Source organism: Hyla sarda, chromosome 5, assembly GCF_029499605.1.
Source record: "Hyla sarda isolate aHylSar1 chromosome 5, aHylSar1.hap1, whole genome shotgun sequence".
Classification (NCBI taxonomy): Eukaryota; Metazoa; Chordata; class Amphibia; order Anura; family Hylidae; genus Hyla; species Hyla sarda.
The window spans coordinates 122143836-122166216 of record NC_079193.1 but is presented as its reverse complement, the minus strand read 5'-3'; the positions used below and the strand labels follow the sequence as shown (position 1 = coordinate 122166216).

The window sequence follows — 22381 nt, the reverse complement described above, 5'->3', positions numbered from 1 at the left end:
TAATTTAGCTCACTAGTCTGAATTCCTCTCAAAGGGAGGGAGCGTGGCCTCACTGTGCAGGTCTCCACTCCCTCAGTATGCTGTCTGCTCACATCTCCCCTAGCATTAGCAAAACTACAACTCCCAGCTTGTCCTCACTGACAGTAGCGGGACACAAGCTGACAGTGGGAGGATTTTTCCTTCAGCTGTGAGCCCTGCGCTCACAGCTGTAAAATCAAGAAAGTGTGTCCATGACGCATGGACACAGCAGGACTAGTATGTGTCCAAGCAGGCAGGGGGGGGGGGGGGGGGGGGCAGTTGTTTGACTGGCTTTTTCAGTATGAAATACTGAAAATTTTCTAATGAAAGCAATTGCAAAACCTATTGGTTATGCATGCTTTACAACATATCAAAAGTTTTTGCATCTGACAGTGCCAATTTAAAGAGGTACTCCGGTGGAAAACTTCTTTTTTTAATCAACTGGGGCCATAAAGTTAAACAGATTCGTAAATTACTTCTATTAAAAAATCTTAATCCTTCCAGTAGAGGCTGTATACCACAGAGGAAATTATTTTCTTTTTGGATTTATTTTCTGTTCACAGTGCTCTCTGCGGACACCTCTGTCCGTGTCAGGTACTGTTCAGAGCAGGAGAAAATCCCCATAGAAAACAAATGCTACTCTGAACAGTTCCTACAATGGACAGAGGTGTCAGGAGAGAAATGTGGACGGACAGAAGAAATCCAAAAAGAAAATAATTTCCTCTGTAATATTCAGCTGGTAGGATTAAGATTTTTTTTTAATAGAAGTCATTTACAAATCTGATTAACTTGTTAGCACCAGTTGAATTAAAAAAATTAATAAATATTCCACCGGAGTACCCCTTTAATAAGTATACAACTAGGGCAGGCCTGGGGGCCTTTGTTCTGCCTCTAGCTGCCATGGTAACCGTTTGCATCCATGATTGTGTTTGTGTTGATTACTTATAAATGAGGGAGCTCTGGCCTCCTATCAAATCACTTGCTGCTGTAGTTGCTATTGACTGCGGCACCTGTTGCCGGGGTCAGGTCCGTGCTTCTTCTGGTTACGGTGTGGCGTCTCCTGCGTCGTTGCTATGCGCTGCGCAATGACGAGTGACGTTGCATTGAACACGTCACTCGTCATTGCGCCTCGCAGTGCATAGCAATGACGCAGGAGACGGCACACCGTAGCCAGAAGCAGCGCGGACCCGACCCCGGCAACAGGTAATTATAAAACAGGGGATGGGGGAGTCAATGGGGTAGCGGGGGAGGCAATGGGGCAGCGCCGCCGATAGCCAGGGAGAGAAGCGGCTCCAACAGGGCTCTAGACCCCAGGAAAGGCAGGGGGAGAGACGCGGGCAGCGACGGCCTCTCTCCCCGTCTTTCCTGGGGGCTTCTGTGGGGTGAGAAACAGTGTATCGGGGTAAACACATGCACACACATGCACCCTCATTTTACCAAGGATATTTGGGTAAAATACTTTTTTTACCCAAATATCCTTGGTAAAATGAGGGTCAGTGTTATAGGCCGGTGTGTGGTATACCCCGATAAATACGGTATTTCTTTTGTTACCCAACAGCTCTAGAAGACAGACAGATTTTTTGACTAAATTGTAATACCCCTAACAATACAAACCTGCTGGATTTTTGATGTACTTCTACGTGTACTTGAAGTGAATCATTGAAATTTGGAAGAGCTTGTTTTAGATCCCCTGCTGCTTCATCCATCCTGCTTTGATAGATTCTGAAGAAGGGGGTAAAATAATAAAAGTAAAATTAAGAAAATGTTTATTATAACAATTGGTTCTCTCTTACATTACATTACATGCTCAGTTCTTTTAAATGGGCACTGTCAGATTCAAAAACTTTTTATATGGTGTACATCTTGGTAAAACATTAATCTAATATAGTTCATAAGTACATTTTCTTTTCACAGAAATCATGGTTTATAAAACCAAGGCTTTGCCCAATCTAAAGGGCAGGCATGGACAACATCAAGTAAATGATTGTGGGCTATTACTCCTCTGTGCTTCCTCCTGCCTGAAAGCACTCCTCTGTGCTCTTTCCTGTCTTATTAAACAGGAGAGAGCACAGAGAAGTGCTAGCCCACCCTGCCTGTGCTTCAGCTTGGACAAAGCCATGATTTCTATAAAAAGGGAATACAATTTTCTCATGAAGTACAGAGTGGGCCATTTATATGTATACACCTTAATAAAATGGGAATGGTTGGTGATATTAACTTCCTGTTTGTGGCACATTAGTATATGTAAGGGGGGAAACTTTTCAAGATGGGTGGTGACCATGGCGGCCATTTTGAATCCAACTTTTGTTTTTTCAATAGGAAGAGGGTCATGTGACACATCAAACTTATTGGGAATTTCACAAGAAAAACAATGGTGTGCTTGGTTTTAACGTAACTTTATTCTTTCATGAGTTATTTACAAGTTTCTGACCACTTATAAAATGTGTTCAATGTGCTGCCCATTGTGTTGGATTGTCAATGCAACCCTCTTCTCCCACTCTTCACACACTGATAGCAACACCGCAGGAGAAATGCTAGCAGAGGCTTCCAGTATCCGTAGTTTCAGGTGCTACAGAATGGGCAAAACAAAAATTGGAACAGGACCCTCAGTTTACGCAGAAGATTTTGTTCAGTGATGAGACAAACAATGTGAATGGTGAAGTTAAACGGATTCACCGATATTGGTCTAACACTTACCCACATTGGATAGATCCCTCTAAGACTGTTGGAACACAAAAATTGATGGTATGGTGTGGTATATAGGGAACAAAGATAGTGGGGCCATTCTTCATCAATAGAAATCTCAAGGCCACTGGATATGCAAAGTTTCTACATGATCATGTGTGCACCACCACATTATGGGTGTCAGGTCCAAACATTCCTAGATGAACAGTTTCCTGGAAAGCGGATTGGTCATCGTGGGCCAGTTGAAGGGCCCCCAAGGTCTCCCGATCTGACCCCTTTAGACTTTTATCTTTGGGGTCATCTGAAGGAAATTGTCTATGCTATGAAGATACGAGATGTGCAGCACCTGAAACTACAGATACTGGAAGCCTGTGCTAGCATTTATCCTGCGGTGTTGCTATCAGTGTGTGAAGAGTGGGAGAAGAGGGTTGCATTGACAATCCAACACAATGGGAAGCACATTGAAAACATTTTATAAGTGGTCAGAAACTTGTAAATAACTCATGAAAGAATAAAGTTACGTTAAAACCAAGCACATCAAACTTCTTGGGAGTTTCCCAAGAAAAACAATGATGTGTCACATGACCCTCTTCCTATTGAAAAAACAAAAGTTGGATTCAAAATGGCCAACTTCAAAATGGCCGCCATGGTCACCACCCATCTTGAAAAGTTTCCACCCTCACATATACTAATGTGCCACAAACAGGAAGATAATATCACCAGCCAGTCCCATTTTATTAAGGTGTATCTGTATAAATGGCCCACCCTGTGTATTAGAAAGGTTAATGTTTTCCAAGATGTACAACATATAAAAAGTTTTTGTATCTCTCTCTCTCCCTCTCTCTTTTCTCACTTAGCCCCTGCCTACTTCTCTTTTTCGACACCTCTCTGATCTCCCCTACCCATCCGCACACACCCTCCCCCTACTTCTTCTGATCCCCACCCCCCTCCTTCTCTCTTCCTCCTTCCCTCAAGTACGACCACATTCTTCTGTGATGTTGCCCAGGGTGGATCGCGATATGCCGACTCTATTTGCCCCCTTGATGGTGACAACATAGCCTGTTGTGGATCTCATACAGGCGCCATGCCCTCCTACTATGTAGGGGGGGGGGTCACACTAGGTTGTACACGGCCCATTACTGCACCGCTTGAAACGAAGGGCTGCCCCATACATGTTCATCCGCATATGTTTGACAGATGTATACCTGTTTTTAAGGATGCTTGTGCTTGATTTATGTTTGCTTGTTTTATTGAAAACTCTAATAATGTTTATTTCAGAAAAGAAAAAAAAAATTATATATATTATTTATATATATATATATATATATATATATATATATATATATATATATATTTTTTTTTTTTTTTTTTTTTTGTATCTGACAGTGCCCATTTAAAGGGGTACTCCAGTGGAAAATTTAAAAAAAATATATCAACTGGTGCCAGAAAGTTAAACTGATTTGTAAATGACTTTATTAAAAATATTTCCCCTTCCAGTACTTTTTAGCAGCTGTATGCAACAGAGGAAATTCTTTTCTTTTTTAATTTCTTTTTTGTCTTGTTCACAGTGCTCTCTGCTGAAACCTGTCCAGAGCAGCATACATTTGCAATGGGGATTTTCTCCTGCTCTGGACAGTTCCCGATACGGGCATCAGGTGTCAGCAGAGAGAGAGCACTGTGGACAAGACAAAATAGAAATTCAAAAAGAAAATAATTTGCTCTGTAGCTTACAGCTCATAAGAGTACTGAAAGGGCAAAGATTTTTTAATAGAAATCATTTACAAATCAGTTTAACTTTCTGGCACCAGTTGATTTAAAAAAAAAAATAAATAAATAAATTAAATGTTTTCCATCGGAGTACCCCTTTAACCCCTTAAGGACACATGACGTTCTCATACGTCTCCATTTCAGAGTCCTTATGGACACATGACGTATGAGAACATCATGCGCTTTCCCGGCCCCCAGCAGCCATCTGGAATGGAGCCCGTGCCCGATGCCTGCTGAAATCGTTAAGCAGGCATCACTGCATATCGCCCAGGGGGGTCATGATGACCCCCCATGTCGGCGATGGACGCAGATCGCTGTACAATTCAGCCCAGCGATCTGCAGCGGATTCCGGGTCAATCGGGTCTCCGGTGACCCGGAATTACTGGCTGATCGGGGCCGTCTGACGGCCCCAAACAGCCATAGCCAGCAGGGGAGAGGTGGCACTGGTGCCACATCACGATCACCCTGATTCGTCGGCCGACCAATCAGGGCTCCTGCTGCGGGTGTCACTCCCGCAACCCGCTCCGCCCCTCTTCCGGAGGACGTGAGTGGGTGCGGGACGTGGACCCCGGTAGCTGGGGACCCCGATCCCCGGCGTCCCTGTTGGGATCGGGGCCCCAGGGGCGGCAGCGGCGAGGGACTGACCTGGGGAGCAGCAGTTGGAGATGAGTGACAGCCTCCTGGTGTTGCTTATCAACAGCTCCCAGCATGCAAAAAGGGCATGCTGGGAGCTGTAGTTATGCAACAGCAGGAGGCAGACCACCACAACTCCCAGCATTCCCTTATGGGCATGCTGGGACTTGTAGTTTTGCAACAGCTGGAGGCACATTTTTTCTATGGAAAAGTGTACCTTCAGCTGTTGTATAACTACAACTCCCAGCTTGCACAATCAGCTAAAGTGCATGCTGGGAGTTGTAGTGGTTAATCTGCTGGTTGCATAACTACTACAACTCCCAGCATGCTCGTTGGCTGTGGGTGACTGCTGAGAGTTGTAGTTTTGCAACAGCTGAAGGCACACTGGTTTAAAACACAGTTTTTTTTTTACTTAAAACAGTGTTTCACGACCGGTGTGCCTCCAGCTGTTGCAAACTACAACTCCCAGCATGCACCGTACATGCTGGGAGTTGTAGTTTTGCAACAGCTGGAGGAACACTGGTTGTGAAACACTGAGTTAAGTAGCAAACCAGTGTGTCTCCAGCTGTTGCATAACTACAATCCCCAGCATTCCCAGACAAAATAGTATGCCTTCAGCTGTTGCAAAACTACAACTCCCAGCATGCACTGATAGACCGTACATGCTGTGAGTTGTAGTTTTGCAACAGCTGGATGCCCCCCCCCCCCCAATGTGAATGTACAGGGTACACTCACATGGGCAGAGGTTTACATTATGTATCCGGCTGCAAGTTTGAGCTGCGGCAAATTTTCTGCCGCAGCTCAAACTGCAAGCGAGAAACTACTGTGAACCCCCGCCCTTGTGACTGTACCCTAAAAACACTACACTACCACAAAATAAAATAAAAAGTTAAAAACACTACATATACACATACCCCTACACAGCGCCCCAGGGATGTGGAATTCCTATCGCCCGACGCCCGGGACTAGCAGTTTTGGGCGCCGGGCAGGTGAATTAGTCCGGCCCTTAGCCCGGCTTCGGGCAAGCAGGGCCGGACCTGACAAGCGCGGTGGCGATCTGCAGTCTGTATGGAGCGGGCTCCCGACTCCTGCCCGCTCCATACTCTGCAGCCTGTGTCCTCCGAAGCAGAGCAGGGGAGATGAGAAGCTGTGTATTGGTCTTCTCTCCCCTGCTCTGCAGACGTGCGGGGGGAGATGAGGGGGCGTGGCTTCTTGCTCCCAGTGCAGACTTGCGTCCTCTGCCTTTGCTCCCCGCACGTCTGCACGGGGGATACTGTATGCGGCGCTAAAAGGGGAGTATGGAGCTGGCTCGGGATTCCTGCCCGCTCCATACTCTGCAGCCCCCGGCTGTTCTCAGTAGCCGGGGGCTGCCGCTAATAGCCAGCATGTGGCGATCGCCGTGGCTGGCTATTAACCCTTTAGATCGCCGCTGTCAAAGCTGACAGCAGCATCTAAAGGGAGATGTGAATGCTCCCTGGTGGGCTAGTGGGGTGGATCTCCCCCCCCCGCAGCGTGATCGCAGGGGGGCGATCCATTATGGAGGTAGCCGGAGGACTTACCTCTGCTTCCTCCAGTCCCAGCTCTGTCATTGATAGAGCCAGGCTGGACGAGGCTCTATCAATGGATCACAGAGCACACAGATTAATAGAGTTCAATAGAACTCTATTCATCTGTCTGAGGAATCTAATGATTCCTCATAAGTCTAATAAAGTGTAAAAAAAAAAATAATAATAAATAAAAGTTTTAATAAAAGTTTGAAAGACACACATTAACCCAGTGGTCTTCAAACTGTGCCCCTCCAGATGTTACAAAACTACAATTCCCAGCATGCCAGGATAGCCGTTGGCTGTCCGGGCATGCTGGGAGTTGTAGTTTTGCAACATCTGGAGGGCCACAGTTTGAAGACCGCTGCATTAACCCCTTCCATGTTAAAAGTTCAAATCACCCCCTTTTCCTATATAAAAACATGTAAACATGATAAAAATAAACATATTCGTTATCGCTTCTTGCGTAATTGTACAACCTATTAAAATATAACATTAAGTATCCCGTACGGTAAATGTAAAAAAAATACCAAAACACAGATTTGAAATTTTTATAATATCCCAGAAAAAAAAAAAGTTAAAAAGCGATTAAAAAGTCAGATCAATACCAAAATGTTACCGATACAAAAAAAACAGATTATGGCGCAAAAAATGAGCCCTCATACAGCTTGGTATGCGGAAAAAAATAAAGCTACAGGGGTTAAAAAGTGGCAAATAAAAAAATTAGAAAAAGTCCAGAATTAGTAAAACATGATGTAAACGATACAAATCTGGTATCGCTGTGATCAGGCGGCCTAAAGTATAAAACTAACATGTTACCTCAACCACAAGGTAAATGGCGCAGAAAAGAAAAACACTAACTCTGCTAAATTAACTTTTACTATTTCAATTTCACTTCCCTTAATATATATTTATATATTTTTTTGGTTCAGAGAATATGTTATTGAAAAATTAAAAGGTATCATCATAGTAGGTACCGTATTTATCGGCGTATAACACGCACTTTTTAGGCTAAAATTTTTATCCTAAAGTCTGTGTGCGTGTTATACGCCGATACACCCCCAGGAAAGGCAGGGGGAGAGAGGCCGTCGCTGCCCGCTTGTCTCCCCCTACCTTTCCTGGGGTCTAGAGCGCTGCTGTCGGCCCTTTTCACCCCCTGGTTATCGGCGCCGCTGCCCGTTCTGTCCCCCTGACTATTGGTGCCGGCGCCGACAGCCAGGGGGAGAGAAGGGGCAGCGGCACCCATTGCCGGCGCCGCTGCCCCGTTGCCTCCCCCCATCCCCGGTGGCATAATTACCTGAGTCTGGTCCGCGCTGCTCCGCTGCTCCAGGCCTCCGTCGTGCGTCCCCGGCGTCATTGCTATGCACGGCGCTGCGCATGACGTCAGAGCGCCGCGCCGTTCAGCACATAGCAATGACGCCGGGGACGCACGACGGAGGCCTGGAGCAGCGCGGACCGGACTCAGGTAATTATGCCAACGGGGATGGGGGGAGGCAACGGGGCAGCGGCGCCGGCAATGGGTGCCGCTGCCCCTTCTCTCCCCCTAGCTGTCGGCGCCGCTTCTCTCTCCTTGGCTATCGGCGCCGGCACCGATAGTCAGGGGGACAGAACGGGCAGCGGCGCCGATAACCAGGGGGTTAAAAGGGCCGACAGCAGCGCTCTAGACCCCAGGAAAGGCAGGGGGAGAGAAGCGGGCAGCGACGGCCTCTCTCCCCCTGCCTTTCCTGGGGGTATATCGGGGTATACACGCGCACACACGCACCCTCATTTTTTCATGGATATTTGGGTAAAAAACTTTTTTTTACCCAAATATCCGTGGTAAAATGAGGGTGCGTGTTATAGGCCGTTGCGTGGTATACCCCGATAAATACGGTAGTTATGGCTATTATAGGGCGAGGAGGAAAAAAACGAGAGCGTAAAAGCGAAAATTGGCCCGGACAAGTGGATCGTCATGAGGGACAAGTAGATTTTGCTCCATTTTAGTCCTGTGGACAAGTAGTTTTTTTTATAAAATTGCCACACCCCTGGCCCCCCTTCCCAATAAAAATGAAAAAACGTCTGGTACGGCACTGTTTCCAAAACGGAGCCTCCAGCTGTTGCAAAACAACTACTCCCAGTATTGCCAGACAGCCACTGACTGTCCAGGCATGCTGTGAGTTTTACAACAGCTGGAGGCACCCTGTTTGGGAATCACTGGCATAGAATACCCCTATGTCCACCCCTATGCAAGTCCCTAATTTAGGCCTCAAATGCGCATGGCGCTCTTTCGCTTTGAAGCCCTGTCGTATTTCAAGGCAACAGTTTAGGGTCACATATGGGGTATCGCCGTACTTGGGAGAAAATGTGTTACAAATTTTGGGGGGTATTTTCTGCTATTACCCTTTTTAAAAATGTAACATTTTTGGGAAACCAAGCATTTTAGGTAAACAAATTATAATTATTTTTTTTACATATGCAAGTCGTGAAACACCTGTGGGGTATTAAAGGTTCACATTACCCCTTGTTACATTCCCGAGGGGTCTAATTTCCAAAATGGTATGCCGTGTTTTTTTTTTTTTTGCTGTTCTGGCACCATAGGGGCTTCCTAAATGCGGCATGCCCCCAGAGCAAAATTTGCTTTCAAAAAGCCAAATGTGACTCCTTCTCTTCTGAGACCTGTAGTGCGCCAGCAGAGCACTTTTTACCCCCATATGGGGTGTTTTCTGAATCGGGAGAAATTGGGCTTCAAATTTTGGGAGGTATTTTCTGCTATTACCCTTTTTAAAAATGTAAATTTTTTGGGAAACCAAGCATTTTAGGTAAAAAAAATTTTTGTTTTTTTTTACATATGCAAAAGTCATGAATCACCTGTGGGATATTAAGGTTCACTTTACCCCTTGTTATGTTCCCCGAGGGGTCTATTTTCCAAAATGGTATGCCATGTGTTTTTTCTTTTCTTTTTGCTGTTCTGGCACCATAGGGGCTTCCTAAAGGTGACATGCCCCCAAAAAACCATTTGTCGCTCCTTCCCGTCTGAGCCCTCTACTGCGCCCGCCGAACAATTTACATAGACATATGAGGTATGTGCTTACTCAAGAGAAATTGGGTTTCAAATACAAGTAAAAATTTTCTCATTTTTACCCCTTGCAAAAATGTAAAAAAATTGGGTCTACAAGAACATGAGAGTATAAAAAAATGAAGATTTAGAATTTTCTCCTTCACTTTGCTGCTATTCCTGTGAAACACCTAAAGGGTTAAAACACTGACTGTCATTTTTAATACTTTAGGGGGTGCAGTTTTTATAATGGGGTCATTTGTGGGGTATTTCTAATATGAAGACCCTTCAAATCCAGTTCAAAACTGAACTGGTCACTGAAAAATAGAGAGTTTGAAAATTTTGTGAAAAATTTGAAAATTGCTGCTGAACTTTGAAGCCCTCTGGTGTCTTCCAAAAGTAAAAACTCACACATTTTATGATGCAAACATAAAGTAGACATATTGTATTTGTGAATAAAAATAAAAAATTTTTGGAATATCCATTTTCCTTACAAGCAGAGAGCTTCAAAGTTAGAAAAAATTTCAATTTTTTCATCAAATTTTGGAATTTTTCACCAAGAAAGGATGCAATTTACCACAAAAAATTACCACTAGGTTAAAGTAGAATATGTCACAAAAGAACAATCTCGGAATCAGAATGATAAGTAAAAGCATTCCAGAGTTATTAATGTTTAAAGTGACAGTGGTCAGATGTTCAAAAAATGCTCTGTCCTAAAGTGTAAAATGGCTGGGTCCTAAAAGGTGTTAAGGACCCGGGCTTTTTCCGTTTTTTCATTTTCAATTTTTCCTCCTTAACTTTAAAAAATCATAACTCTTAAAAATTTTCACCTAAAATTCTATATGATGGCTTATTTTTTGCGTCACTAATTCTACTTTGTAATGACATTAGTTATTTTACCCAAAAATCTACGGTGAAACAGGAAAAAAAAAAAACCAATGTGCGACAAAATTGATGAAAAAAAAACTATTTTATACGTTTTGGGGGCTTCCGTTTTTACGCAGTACATTTTTCGGCAAAAATGACACCTTATTTTTATTCTGTAGGTCCATACGGTTAAAAGGATATACTTGTATAGGTTTGATTTTGTATCACTTCAGAAAAAAAATCATGAAGCAGGAAAAATCTATACATTTAAAATTGTCATTTTCTGAGCCCTAACACTTTATTTTTCTGTGTTCAGGGCACTATGAGAGCTCATTTTTTGTGCCGTGATCTGAAGTTTTTAGCGGTACCATTTTTGTTCTGATCAGACTTTTTGATCACTTTTTATACCACAAAAAAGTGAATAAAAAGTGATCAAAAATGCACTATTTTGGACTTAGGATTTTTTTTGCGCGTACGCCATTGAACCTGCGGTTTAAAAAGCGGTATATTTTTATAATTCAGACATTTCCACACGCGGCGATACCACGTGTTTATTTTTATTTACACACAGTTTTTTTTTAATTCTTGGAAATGTCGGGTGATTCAAACTTTTATTAGGGGAAGGGATAATTGAAAGGGTTAATGATTATTTATTTTTTTTTTTTAATACACTTTCCTTATGCAATATTATAGCTCCCATAAGGGGCTATAACATTGCATTTACTGATTGATGCATCCCCATAGGAATGGATCAATCAGTGTTTTTGGCGATTGATTGCTCAAGCCTGGATCTGAGGCTTGAAGCATCCATTCGGCGATCGGACTGCAGGAAGGAAGGTAAGAGACCTTCCTCCTGTGCTACAGCTGTTCGGGATGCCACGATTATACGGCGGCGGTCCCGAACAGCTCCCTGAGCTAGCCGGGCACTTTTACTTTAGTTTTTAGCCGCGCGGCTTCACTATGACGCCGGGCCCGCCGCAATATAATGCGGGGTCACCGTGTGACCCAGCGTTATAATCGCAGGACCGGGACTCAGGGCGTTTGTTTATGCCCTGGGTCCTTAACAGGTTAAGGATATATTTACATGCAATATATTTGTTGCAAAAATTAAAAAGGCCACTGTCATTAGAATAAGTTTTTTTACATTGTCATCCTTTATTAAAAATAGAGCAAGTGAGAGCGGGACCTCAGCTATACACAGTGTTCGCTCTCTGCCCTGTCAATCTGCGAATGTTGTGTGCAGCCAATCGCTGCAGGTCTGCTCTCAGCCCCTCTCCTACTGCGAGTGCAGCATAGAAGAGTTCTCCCCGGCTCAGCTTCAGATTACATTACGCATGCTGGGGGACACCCCTTCCCAAGCACCGGAGCTGGCTTAGTGTGAGCTAAAGACCAGGGGGAAAATAAAAAGGTTCATCTTTTTAAAAAAAAAAAAAGAGATTTTTTTTAACACTTACCGTAAAATCACTCTCGAAGGATCCATTGGGGGACACAGACCGTGGGTGTATGCTGCTGTCTCTAGGAGGTATGATACTATGGCAACAAAAAAATTTGTCTCCTCCCAGCAGGATATACCCACCTCCAAGCCCTGAGCTAAATCAGTTTTAGTACCAGAGATATAGGAGAGGACTGACAGGTCAAGGAAAAAACACGAACTGTCCGAGAACCAGAAGAAAAAATATAACTGAACACAGCCTCGGACAGAAAACCAAAGAGAAACCCAAAAGGGCGGGAGCTGTGTCCCCCAATGGATCCTTCGAGAAATATTTTACGGTAAGTGTTAAAATATCTCCTTTTCTCTATCGGCTCCATTGGGGGACACAGACTGTGGGACGTACCAAAGCCGTCCCTTGGGACGCCTGCAGCACTTTACGGCCGAGACTAGCATCAGCCGATGCGAAGGTATGAACCCGGTAGAACCTCGAGAAAGTGTGCAAAGACGACCAAGTAGCCGCCTTGCAAATCTGCGAGGCCGAAGCCTTGTTCTGGAGAGCTCAGGATGCCCCAACAGAAAGGTAGAATGAGCCACAACCCTGAAGGGAGGAACCTTCCCCCTACAGCAATAGGTTTCCAAAATGGCAGACCGGATCCACCGAGAAATGGTGGCCTTGGAAGCAGGTTGTCCCTTGCGACGAACTTCCGTAAGGACGAAAAAGGAGTGATAGAGAGGTAAGACCTAACAGCCCGAACCACATCCAGTTTGTGGAGTAAATGCTCCTTAGGATGAGAAGGAGCGGGGAAAAAAGGACGGAAGAACAATGTCCTCATTGAGATGAAAGGCCGAAACAACATTAGGCAAAAAGGAAGGATCTGGCCGGAAGACAACCTGTCCTGATGAAGCACCAGAAACGGAGAACGGCAGGAGAGAGCTGCCAATTCAGACACACTCCGACTGGAGGTGATAGCAACAAGAAACGCCACTTTCCAAGAAAGGAGGTGCAGGGACACCTCCCTAAGGGGTTCAAAAGGTAGGGCTGGGTGGTATACCGGTTCATATCTGATAACTTTTTTTCCCCCCACGGTATGGATTTTTGCCCATACTGCTATACCGGTCGGGCCCCTCCCCCACCTGTGTGTGATGTGTATGTAACGTATAATGTGTGTATGATGTCTGTCTATGTGTGATGTGTATGTAATGTATAATGTGTGTATGATGTCTGTGTGTGATGTGTATGTAATGTATAATGTGTGTATGATGTCTGTGTGTGATGTGTATGTAATGTATAATGTGTGTATGATGTCTGTGTGTGATGTGTATGTAATGTATAATGTGTGTATGATGTCTGTGTGTGATGTGTATGTAATGTATAATGTGTGTATGATGTCTGTCTGTGTGATGTGTATGTAATGTATAATGTGTGTATGATGTCTATGTGTGATGTGTATGTAATGTATAATGTGTGTATGATGTCTATGTAATGTATAATGTGTGCATGATGTCTATGTAATGTATAATGTGTGCATGATGTCTATGTGTGATGTGTATGTAATGGATAATGTGTGTATGATGTCTGTCTAAGTTTGTGTGTATGCATGTGATGTATGATGTGGGGGGGCAGCGGTGGTTGTATGTATGATGTAGATGTATGGTGTGTGATGTGTATGTAATGTATGTTGTGTGTATGATGTCTGTCTATGTGTGATGTGTATGTAATGGATAATGTGTGTATGATGTCTATGTGTGATGTGTTTGTAATGTATGATGTGTGTATGATGTCTGTGTGATGTGTATGTAATGTATGATGTGTGTGTGATGTCTGTCTAAGTGTGATGTGAATATGTTTATGATGTGGGGGGGAAGCGGCGGGTGTATGTATGGTGTGAGTGTATGTGTGATGTGTGTATGCATGTGATGTATGATGTGGGGAGGGGCAGCGGTGGGTGTATGTATGATGTGTGCATATGCATGCTGTATATGTATGGTGAGTGTGTGTGATGTGTGTATGTAATGTATGGCGTGTGCGTGATGTCTGTCTAAGTGTGAAGTGTGTATGTATGTATATGATGTGGGGGGGCAGCGGCGGGTGTATGTAGGATGTGTGTATGTATGGTGTGAGTGTATGTGTGATGTGTGTATGTATGTAATGTATGATGTGGGGGGGGGGGGGCACTGCTGCCGCTGCCAGTTGTGCCATCTAATTTTATTTTCAGTGGTTTCTGGCCCCCGCAGTAAATTGCACCCCCAGAATCCTCCCCTTCATACTCGCCCGACGACCAAGAGCCCCACAGATGCACACAAACACACCCGAACCAAAACTACAACTCCCGGCATGTTAGACAATAACCTAAACTGTAGAAATATAAAGTGTAACATGCTGGGAGTTGTAGTTTTGGTTCGGGTCAGCTGCAGAGCCATAGGCTGCATCAGGGCATGCTGGGTGTTGTAGTTACTAACTGCAATTCCCAGTATTCCTTGACACATCCTATGGCTCTGCAGCTGACACAAACCAAAACTACAACTCCCAGCATGTTACACAATAACCTTAACTGTACTATACAGTGCAACATGCTGCAACACCCACACAACCATAGGCTGTATCAGGGCATGCTGAGAGTTGTAGTAATCTACTAACTAAATGCAACTTCCAGCATTTTCAGGCACAAAATGCAGCACATAAACTGGAGAAGCAGAACCCCCCCCCAGTAACACATAAGTCCCTATTGAGACTGAAAAATTGTGATTAAAATATTTTAAAAAGTGTGTATATATGTGAATAAGCCCCTTTCTTAATTAAAGTTTCCAATTTTCTTTAAATAAAAATAATGTACAAAAATAAACATAAGTGGTATCGCTGCATGTGGAAATGTCCAGACTATTAAAATATAATGTAAATTAAACCGTACGGTGAACGGTGGAAATGTAAAAAATAATCCAGAATTTTTCATTTTTGGTCACTTCATATAGGAGAAATTTTTTATGGTGATCAAAAAGTAACATGTACACTTTTCTGGGCTTGTCTCGGGTGTAAGAGGAGCTACAGCTCTCCGGCCGCTAATATCCTGACATGCTGCGATCGTTGTGGCCGCTATTAAACCATTAGATCATCGCTGTCTAAGTTGACAGCAGTGTCTAAAGGATCTTATATCCATCCCTGGTGGTCTAGTGGGGTGGATCGTATTATTTTGGTGGAAATTATTTTATCTACCAGGACAAGTGGATTTTCTTGAGGGACAAGTAGATTGTGTTCAGCTTTAGTCGCTTGGACAAGTAGTTTTTTTTTTTTTTTATTTCCACACCCCTGGTAATACATGCTGACATTTATTATTAAGTGGTTCTGCCTAAGGCTATTGTCAGACGTGATCCGTATGTGGATATTAAGACCTCAGTCCAGAAGTAAAATCTATAAAACTTTATTCACCAGACGGGTTTTGAGACGTCAGTCTCTTTATCAATGATCAAATGGCTATAACAGGCATGGTATACACTTCTACAAGAGTGCATGTATGCCTAGCCGCCCTGTGTGAATGATATTGTTGCAGGTTTGCACTTGGAAATGACCGGGATACTGTCATATACTAAAATCAATGTTAAAATACAAAACAGGTACATAATCTTAATAACTCTTATACAAGTTTAGTGCTAGGCACAGTGGCTGAGTTATTTCAGATTACCATAATCTCCGTTCTATCCACTTTTTTGACATACAGTGACTAGCTTTACATCTCTTATTCAATTGTATAAGATTTATTAAGATTATGTGCCCGTTTTGTATTTTAAAAGATTTTAGTATATGACAGTATCCACGTCATTTCCAAGCGCAAGCATGCAACAATACGTCATTCACACAGGGCGGCTAGGCAATCAAGCCTGTCCCTGCGTTTTCTTTAAGATACATACCACGCCTGTTATAGCCATTTGAACATTGATAAAGAGCCTGACTTCTCAAAACGCGTCTGATGTTGGCAAATAAATTTGCCGATCTTACTTCTGGAACGATGTCTCAATATCCACATACGGATTGCGCCTTTTCATCCCGGCTTTTTTCCTGGTCTCTGCACCTGCTTCTAGGAGTACACTGATCAAACTGGATGACCCACAGTTCAACTCCGGGACGGCTGCACCATTTTCCACTTGATCTAAGCTTTTACAGTAGTTGTGTGCGATACACATTTGTTTTCCTGTATTCTTGTTATTGATTCAACGTGATGCAAACATACTGTCCCATGGGAAGCTCTGCTGTTTTTCTTAACCAGTCATAAGGCTATTGTCAAGCAAGCATTTATTTAGTAAATGGAAAACTGTTTAAAGTGCATAATACATCCCAATTCAGAAAGTGCCTAAGTGCTTACCCATGTTATGAACGTGCCTCTGCACCCTAATGGCGTTTTGTGCCTCACTTTCTCAAGAGGCCACCGCCTGTTTATACGTTTTGGCTGTAAGACATATGTGCTTATTATTGCTCCTCACCTCCATATATGCTGCTGTTTCACTCTCCAGTGGATAGCATGCATATTCTCATTGTCTAGCAAGTGCAAGTTTGCCCTAGGTATTGTGTCAGAAATCCAAAGCATGTCTCAGATTTCTGCTGTGAATCACGTGGCAGATTTCAATTAAAACAAAAACCTATATACTTACAGTCTTACATCGTGAACATAGTCTTACAGCTGGAGATTAGCACCCACAGTAAAGTGTGCAGAGGAAGAAGAAATCACACTGGCAGCATCAGCATGAAGATAGAATCTGCTTGACGGCAGCAGACAAGAGAAGATGACCCCATGATGGCAACAGGATGCAGGTAAGGAGACCTCCGGCCGACATCTTGGCTGATCAGTGCTGCGGGCAATTAGAACAGCTACTGGAACAGTCATATAGCCGCAGATGCCGTGATCTGTATTGATCATATCAGCTGAGGGGTTATTGGCAGACATCAGCAAGATCGCTGATGTACGCCATTACTGGGGGGTCCCTGGTTGCTGCTAGTAGGCGGGAACCTCTGTTTATGATGTGAGCACAGCTCCTGCACTCCGGCAGGACGTAAATGTACTCCTGTACCTGGTGCGCCAAGTCCTAGGTGCCCAGGACGTACTTTTATTCCCTGCATCCTCTAGTTGCCCTTCTGCTCCACGGGAGGTTTCTGTCCTCCCCGAGCTCGCCTTTGACAGAAAACCAAAAATTTTAAATATAAGTATTTTGTTTTCATTTGTTTTTATTCCCCTTACAAAAAACTCCACCAATGGGGAATGGGAAAAGGATGGGTGATTAGAATTTTTACGGTGTTTTTTTTAATCTTCTATTAACTGTTGACAGGGTAATGGGCACTCAAGGCTTGATGCATGTGGAGAGAAAATTCTAGCCTTGGTGCTAGTCCTACAAAATAGAAGGTATGTGGAGATGACCAGGTTGCTACGGATTTGTTCAATAGAGGCACCCATCCTTTCTGCCCAAGAGGATGCAACAGCTCTACTTAAATGGGCTCCCAAATTTGAAGGAGGGGGGACAATCCCCTCTAGCTCTGTCACCTTTATTAGGTCTAGCAATCTGCACAAATAGTCTGATATTTTGAAGACACTAGTTCTGTGAAGGTATTCAAGTACATATCTTTGATCATCATATGGAAAGTTTTTTACCCCTCATTGGATGAACTAGAACAGAAGGAGGGAAGAACCACATCTTGCGACACATGGAAGGGTGAGGGTAGAAATGTAGGGTCCATTCTAAATACAATTCCAGCATACCTCCAGGATCTGAGTGTACGGTTCTTTGGATGATGAGGCTGCTAGCTCTCCAACCCTTCTAGCAGAAGTAACAGACACTAACAGGGCAGTCTTTTGAACTAAACACTTTGAGAGGTACTGAGAATAAAGGTTTGAACGGATGCTGGCACAAGGAGTTTAGGACTATTGGAAGATCCCATGATGGAGTATGAACCTCTCTGGATAACGAATCTTTTAACTTATTTTAAAAAATCTGACAATCCAGGGATGAACAGCAATCTTTTTGACTAAATAAAGCCCCAAGAGCAGAGATATAGACTTTAAAAGTGGCAGCTCTCAATCCTTTCTCCAACCATTTTTGCAAGAATTCCAGGAAAGGGGCAATTTTGGGTTTATTGAAGTCTTTAGAGGAAAGACTAGATTTTATATTTGTTCCAAATCCTGTTTTTTTTTTTTTTTTTTTTTTTAGGTTACCGGCTTCCTACTTGCTTGCAGAGTAGATATTTGCGCACCTGATAGCCCTTTAGATTTGAGAACTACCTTATCAAAAGCCAAGCTGGCAGGTGTAAACGGTGATACTCCAGATGGAAAATTGGGCCCTGAATGAGCAGATCCTGAAGCTCTGGTATCACCCAAGGGTCTGAGATTGACATGTTCCTGAGACAGAAGAACCAAGCTCTCTGAGGGCAGGAGGGAGTGATCAAATTGACTCTCGCCTTGTCCCCCCTGATTTTTTCTATCCTGGGGATGAGAATTAGAGGGGGATTGGCGTAAGCTAGATTCCAGCTCCAATATCGGCATAGCGCATCCACCGCTAATGGCCTGTCTGACGGAGATAGGGAGTTGAATTTGCTTGTCTGTTATCTCTGGTGGCAAAAAGATCTACTTAACCCCTTAAGGATCCAGCCCATTTATACCTTAAGGACCCGGCCATTTTTTGCACAGCTGACCACTGTCACTACATTAATAACTCTGGCATGCTTTTACTTTTCATTCTGATTCAGAGAATGTTTTTTCGTGACATATTCTACTTTATGTTAGTGGTAAAATTTTGTCGATACTTGCATCATTTCTTGGTGAAAAATTGCAATATTTGATGAAAAAAAATAGAAAATTTTGCATTTTTTTTTACTTTGAAGCTCTCTGCTTATAAGGAAAATGGATATTCCAAATAAATTAGATATGGATATAATATGTCTACTTTATGTTTCCATCATAAAGTTGAGATGTTTTTACTTTTGGAACACATCAGAGGGCTTTAAAGTTCAGCAGCAATTTTCAAATTGTTCACAAATTTTCAAAATCGGAATTTTTCAGGGACCAGTTCAGGTTTTAACCACATAGGGACCCAGGGTGTACAGGTACGCCTTCGGTCTCTGGTACTTAAGGACCCAGGGCGTACCTGTATGCCCGTGGGAATTTCGGTCCCCGCTGCATGCCGGGTGGGGAACGGACCGGGGTGACTGCGGATATCGATCAGCAAGCTCCCCGCGCAAATGCCCAGGGGGGTCACCAGACCCCACCCATGTCGGTGATCGGCGCAAATCGCAAGTGAATTCACACTTGCGATTTGCGCCGATTCCGGGTCATTACGGGTCTATGGTGACCCGGAATATAAGGGGGATCGCGGTAGTCCAAGACACCTATGATCCCCCTGAAGGGATAGTACTGAGGTGGCAGGGATGCCACCCCTCCTATCCCTGCTATTGGTGGTCTAGACGTGACCACCAATAGCAGATCGGGGGGCGGGGGGGGGGGGGTTTTAACTTTCGTTTTCCCCGTTCTGCCCACCCACAATAGGTGGGGCAGGACGGGGAAACGACGGAGGACTGGGCGCCGAAGTCCACTTACCCATCGGCGACGGCTGTGATCGGGACGGGGATCGGCGCAAGAAGAGGACGGCGATGCGACTCCCTGGATCCTACGGAGGCCGGTGAGTTGCCTAGCAACATCTGGAGGGCTACAGTCTGAGACCATATATAGTGGTCTCTATACTGTAGCCCAAACAACAGTTTGCTGTCTGGGCATGCTGGGATTTGTCGTTTTGCAACATCTGGAGCTCCACAGTTTAGAGATCACTGTTCAGTGATCAACTCCCAGCATGCCCAAACAGCTCTCGGCATGCTGGGAGTTGTAGTTGAGTACCTCTAGCTGTTGCATAACTACATCTCCCAGCATGGCCTTCGGCGATCAGTACATGCTGGGGGTTGAAGTTTTGCAACAGTTGCAACTGAGTTAGATAACTGAAGGTTTTCCAACCAGTGTGCTTCCAGCTGTTGCAAAAGTACAACTCCCAGCATGCACGGTCTGTCAGTACATGCTGGGAGTTGTGGTTTTGAAACAGCTGGAGGTTTGCCCCCCCCATGTGAATGTACAGGGTACATTCACATAGGCAGGTTTACAGCAAGTTTTCTGCTTCAAGTTTGGGATGCGGCAAATGTTTCACCGCAGCGCAGACTCCTAGCGTGAAACTCAACGTAAACGCCCGCCAGTGCGAATGTACCCTATAAACACTACACTAACACAAAGGTTAAAACACTACATATACACCCCCTTACACTGCCCCCCCCCCAATAAAAATTAAAAACGCATTGCACGGCAGTGTTTCCAAAATAGAGCCTCCAGCTGTTGCATAACAACTCCCAGCATTTCCGGACTGTCCAGGAATGCTGGGAGTTTAGCAACAGCTGGAGGGACCCTGTTTGGGAATCACTGGCGTAGAATACCCCTATGTCCACCCCTATGCAATCCCTAATTTAGTCCTCACTTCGGAGCCCTGTTGTATTTCAAGGAAACAGTTTAGGACCACATAAGGAGATTTTTGTTCTTACCGTAAAAACCTTTGGGGGACACAGACCTTGGGTATATGCTGTTGTTGCTAGGAGACTTGACACTATGGAAACCAAAAAGTCGGCTCCTCCCAGCAGAATATACCCGCCTACTGAGCCTGAGGTAATCAGTTTAGTCACCAAGCAGCGGTAAGCAGACCGGATCCACCGAAAAATGGTGGCCGTAGAAGCAGGTCGTCCTGTAAGACGACCTTCCGGGAAAAAATAAATAAATAAATAAAAAAGGGAGCCACACTGCCGAAAGGAAGTGACAGAGAAGTCCGAACAGCCCTCTCCACAACCAGTTTGTGGAGCAAACTCCCTGGGATGAGAAGGGGCCGGACAAAAAGACGGCAGGACGATGTCCTCATTGAGATGAAAAAGTCGAAACCATCTCAGGTAAAAAGGACGGACCTGGACAGAAAACAACGTGTCCTGGTATACAACCAGGAAGGAAGAATGGCAGGAGAAAACTGCCAGCTCGGACACCCACCTAACAGAGGGAAGAGTAATAAGGAATGCCACCTTCCAGGGAAAGAGGCGAAGAGGAATGTCCCTGAGAGGTTCAAAAGGAGCGCCTTGCAGGGTACCTAAGACCAAGTGTAAGTCCCAAGGGGGAGAAGGGGACCGAGAAGGAGGGGCAGTGTGTGCCACTCCCTGAAGCAGGTCTGGACATGAGAATTGAACGCCAGAGGACTTTGAAAAGGAATGAAAAGGGCCAAACTTTGACCCTAAAGGGAGCTGAGAGCCAACCCTTGGGCCAACCCTGACTGGAAAGGGGTCGGGGAAGGAAAACCACGACCAGAGAAAAAAGGCTGAGATTCACACCAATGAAAATAAGACCGCCAGGTATGGTCTAAACCTCCACGCCGTCAAAAGCCAAGACGGTAAATAGTGGTGGCACAGGGGACCTAAGATAGGACGTCTGGGCGAGAGGGAAGGCACAGCGGTAAGTCGTTAGGAGCCTGACCGCGCCGACGTAATACGCCCACCGGAGCCAGTCTGGGCCACGAGAATGGAGGGAATGCCCTCTGTTGTGAGTTTCCTCAGGAGACATTAGAGGAAGGGGAGGAAACAGATAAGGTAGGGCCAGGCCTGACTAAGAAACAGATAAGGTAGGGCAAAGCCCGATCAAGATAGAGGAACGCAGCAGTTGTGGCGGGACGAGTAGAGGTCCACGCCTGGAGCGCCCAAGAGGTTGCAGGTCACTGCAAACACCTCCGGATGTAGGGACCACTCGCCTTGGACGGCTGAGGACCAGCTGAGACAGACCACCTACCAGATCAGTATGTCCAGAATGAAGATCATGGTCAGAAACTTGAGTTCCACCCAGAAGGGAATTTCCCGAAGAAGCAAGCAAAGATAGAATTGCCCTAGTCCCTGCATGTTGATGGGGAGAAGGGCTTCTGCGGGGGACCAAGGCCCCAGACCGTCCGGTCCTTGAAAACACCTCCCCAGTCCAACAGACCGGCAGGAAGGGGTCACAAGGAGCGCCCCTGAAAAGCAGGGGGAAACAAAGCCACCATAGAAGGGACCGACAAGACTGTCGAGAGAGGACGATCTTACAGTCGAGAGACAAAGGGGACCTGTCCCACCGGAAGAGAATCAGGTGATGAAACAGGGCGAATGGCACGGCCTCCACGGCAGCCAGCAACCGACCCAGGACAGTATGCACCTCCTGACAAGAGAGTCAGCCGAATGTCCGGCAGAGTCGAAAGCGGGCAGAGGCCGCGTCGAACTGGAGCCCCAGGAGAGAGATTTAATTTGTCACGATTAACCATCCAAGCGAAGAGAAAACAAGGGTTGGAGGTTGAGACTAAGACTCCCGAGAGTCTGGGCCCTGGTTGGAGCTC

At 44.9% G+C, this 22381-nt stretch overlaps 1 protein-coding gene across 6 annotated transcripts in view; it reads right to left on the bottom strand.

Moving 5' to 3' along the window:
* The window catches only part of TRIP13 (thyroid hormone receptor interactor 13), a 339103-nt gene that overhangs the window by 301376 nt on the left and 15346 nt on the right, over nt 1–22381 (bottom strand). For all 6 annotated transcript variants that reach the window (XM_056520206.1, XM_056520208.1, XM_056520207.1 and 3 more), the window contains one exon: nt 1633–1740. In XM_056520206.1, coding sequence (XP_056376181.1) covers nt 1633–1724 — 92 coding nt within the window. In that variant the 5' untranslated portion in view covers nt 1725–1740. Of the gene's footprint in view, nt 1–1632; nt 1741–22381 lie in introns of those variants that run through there.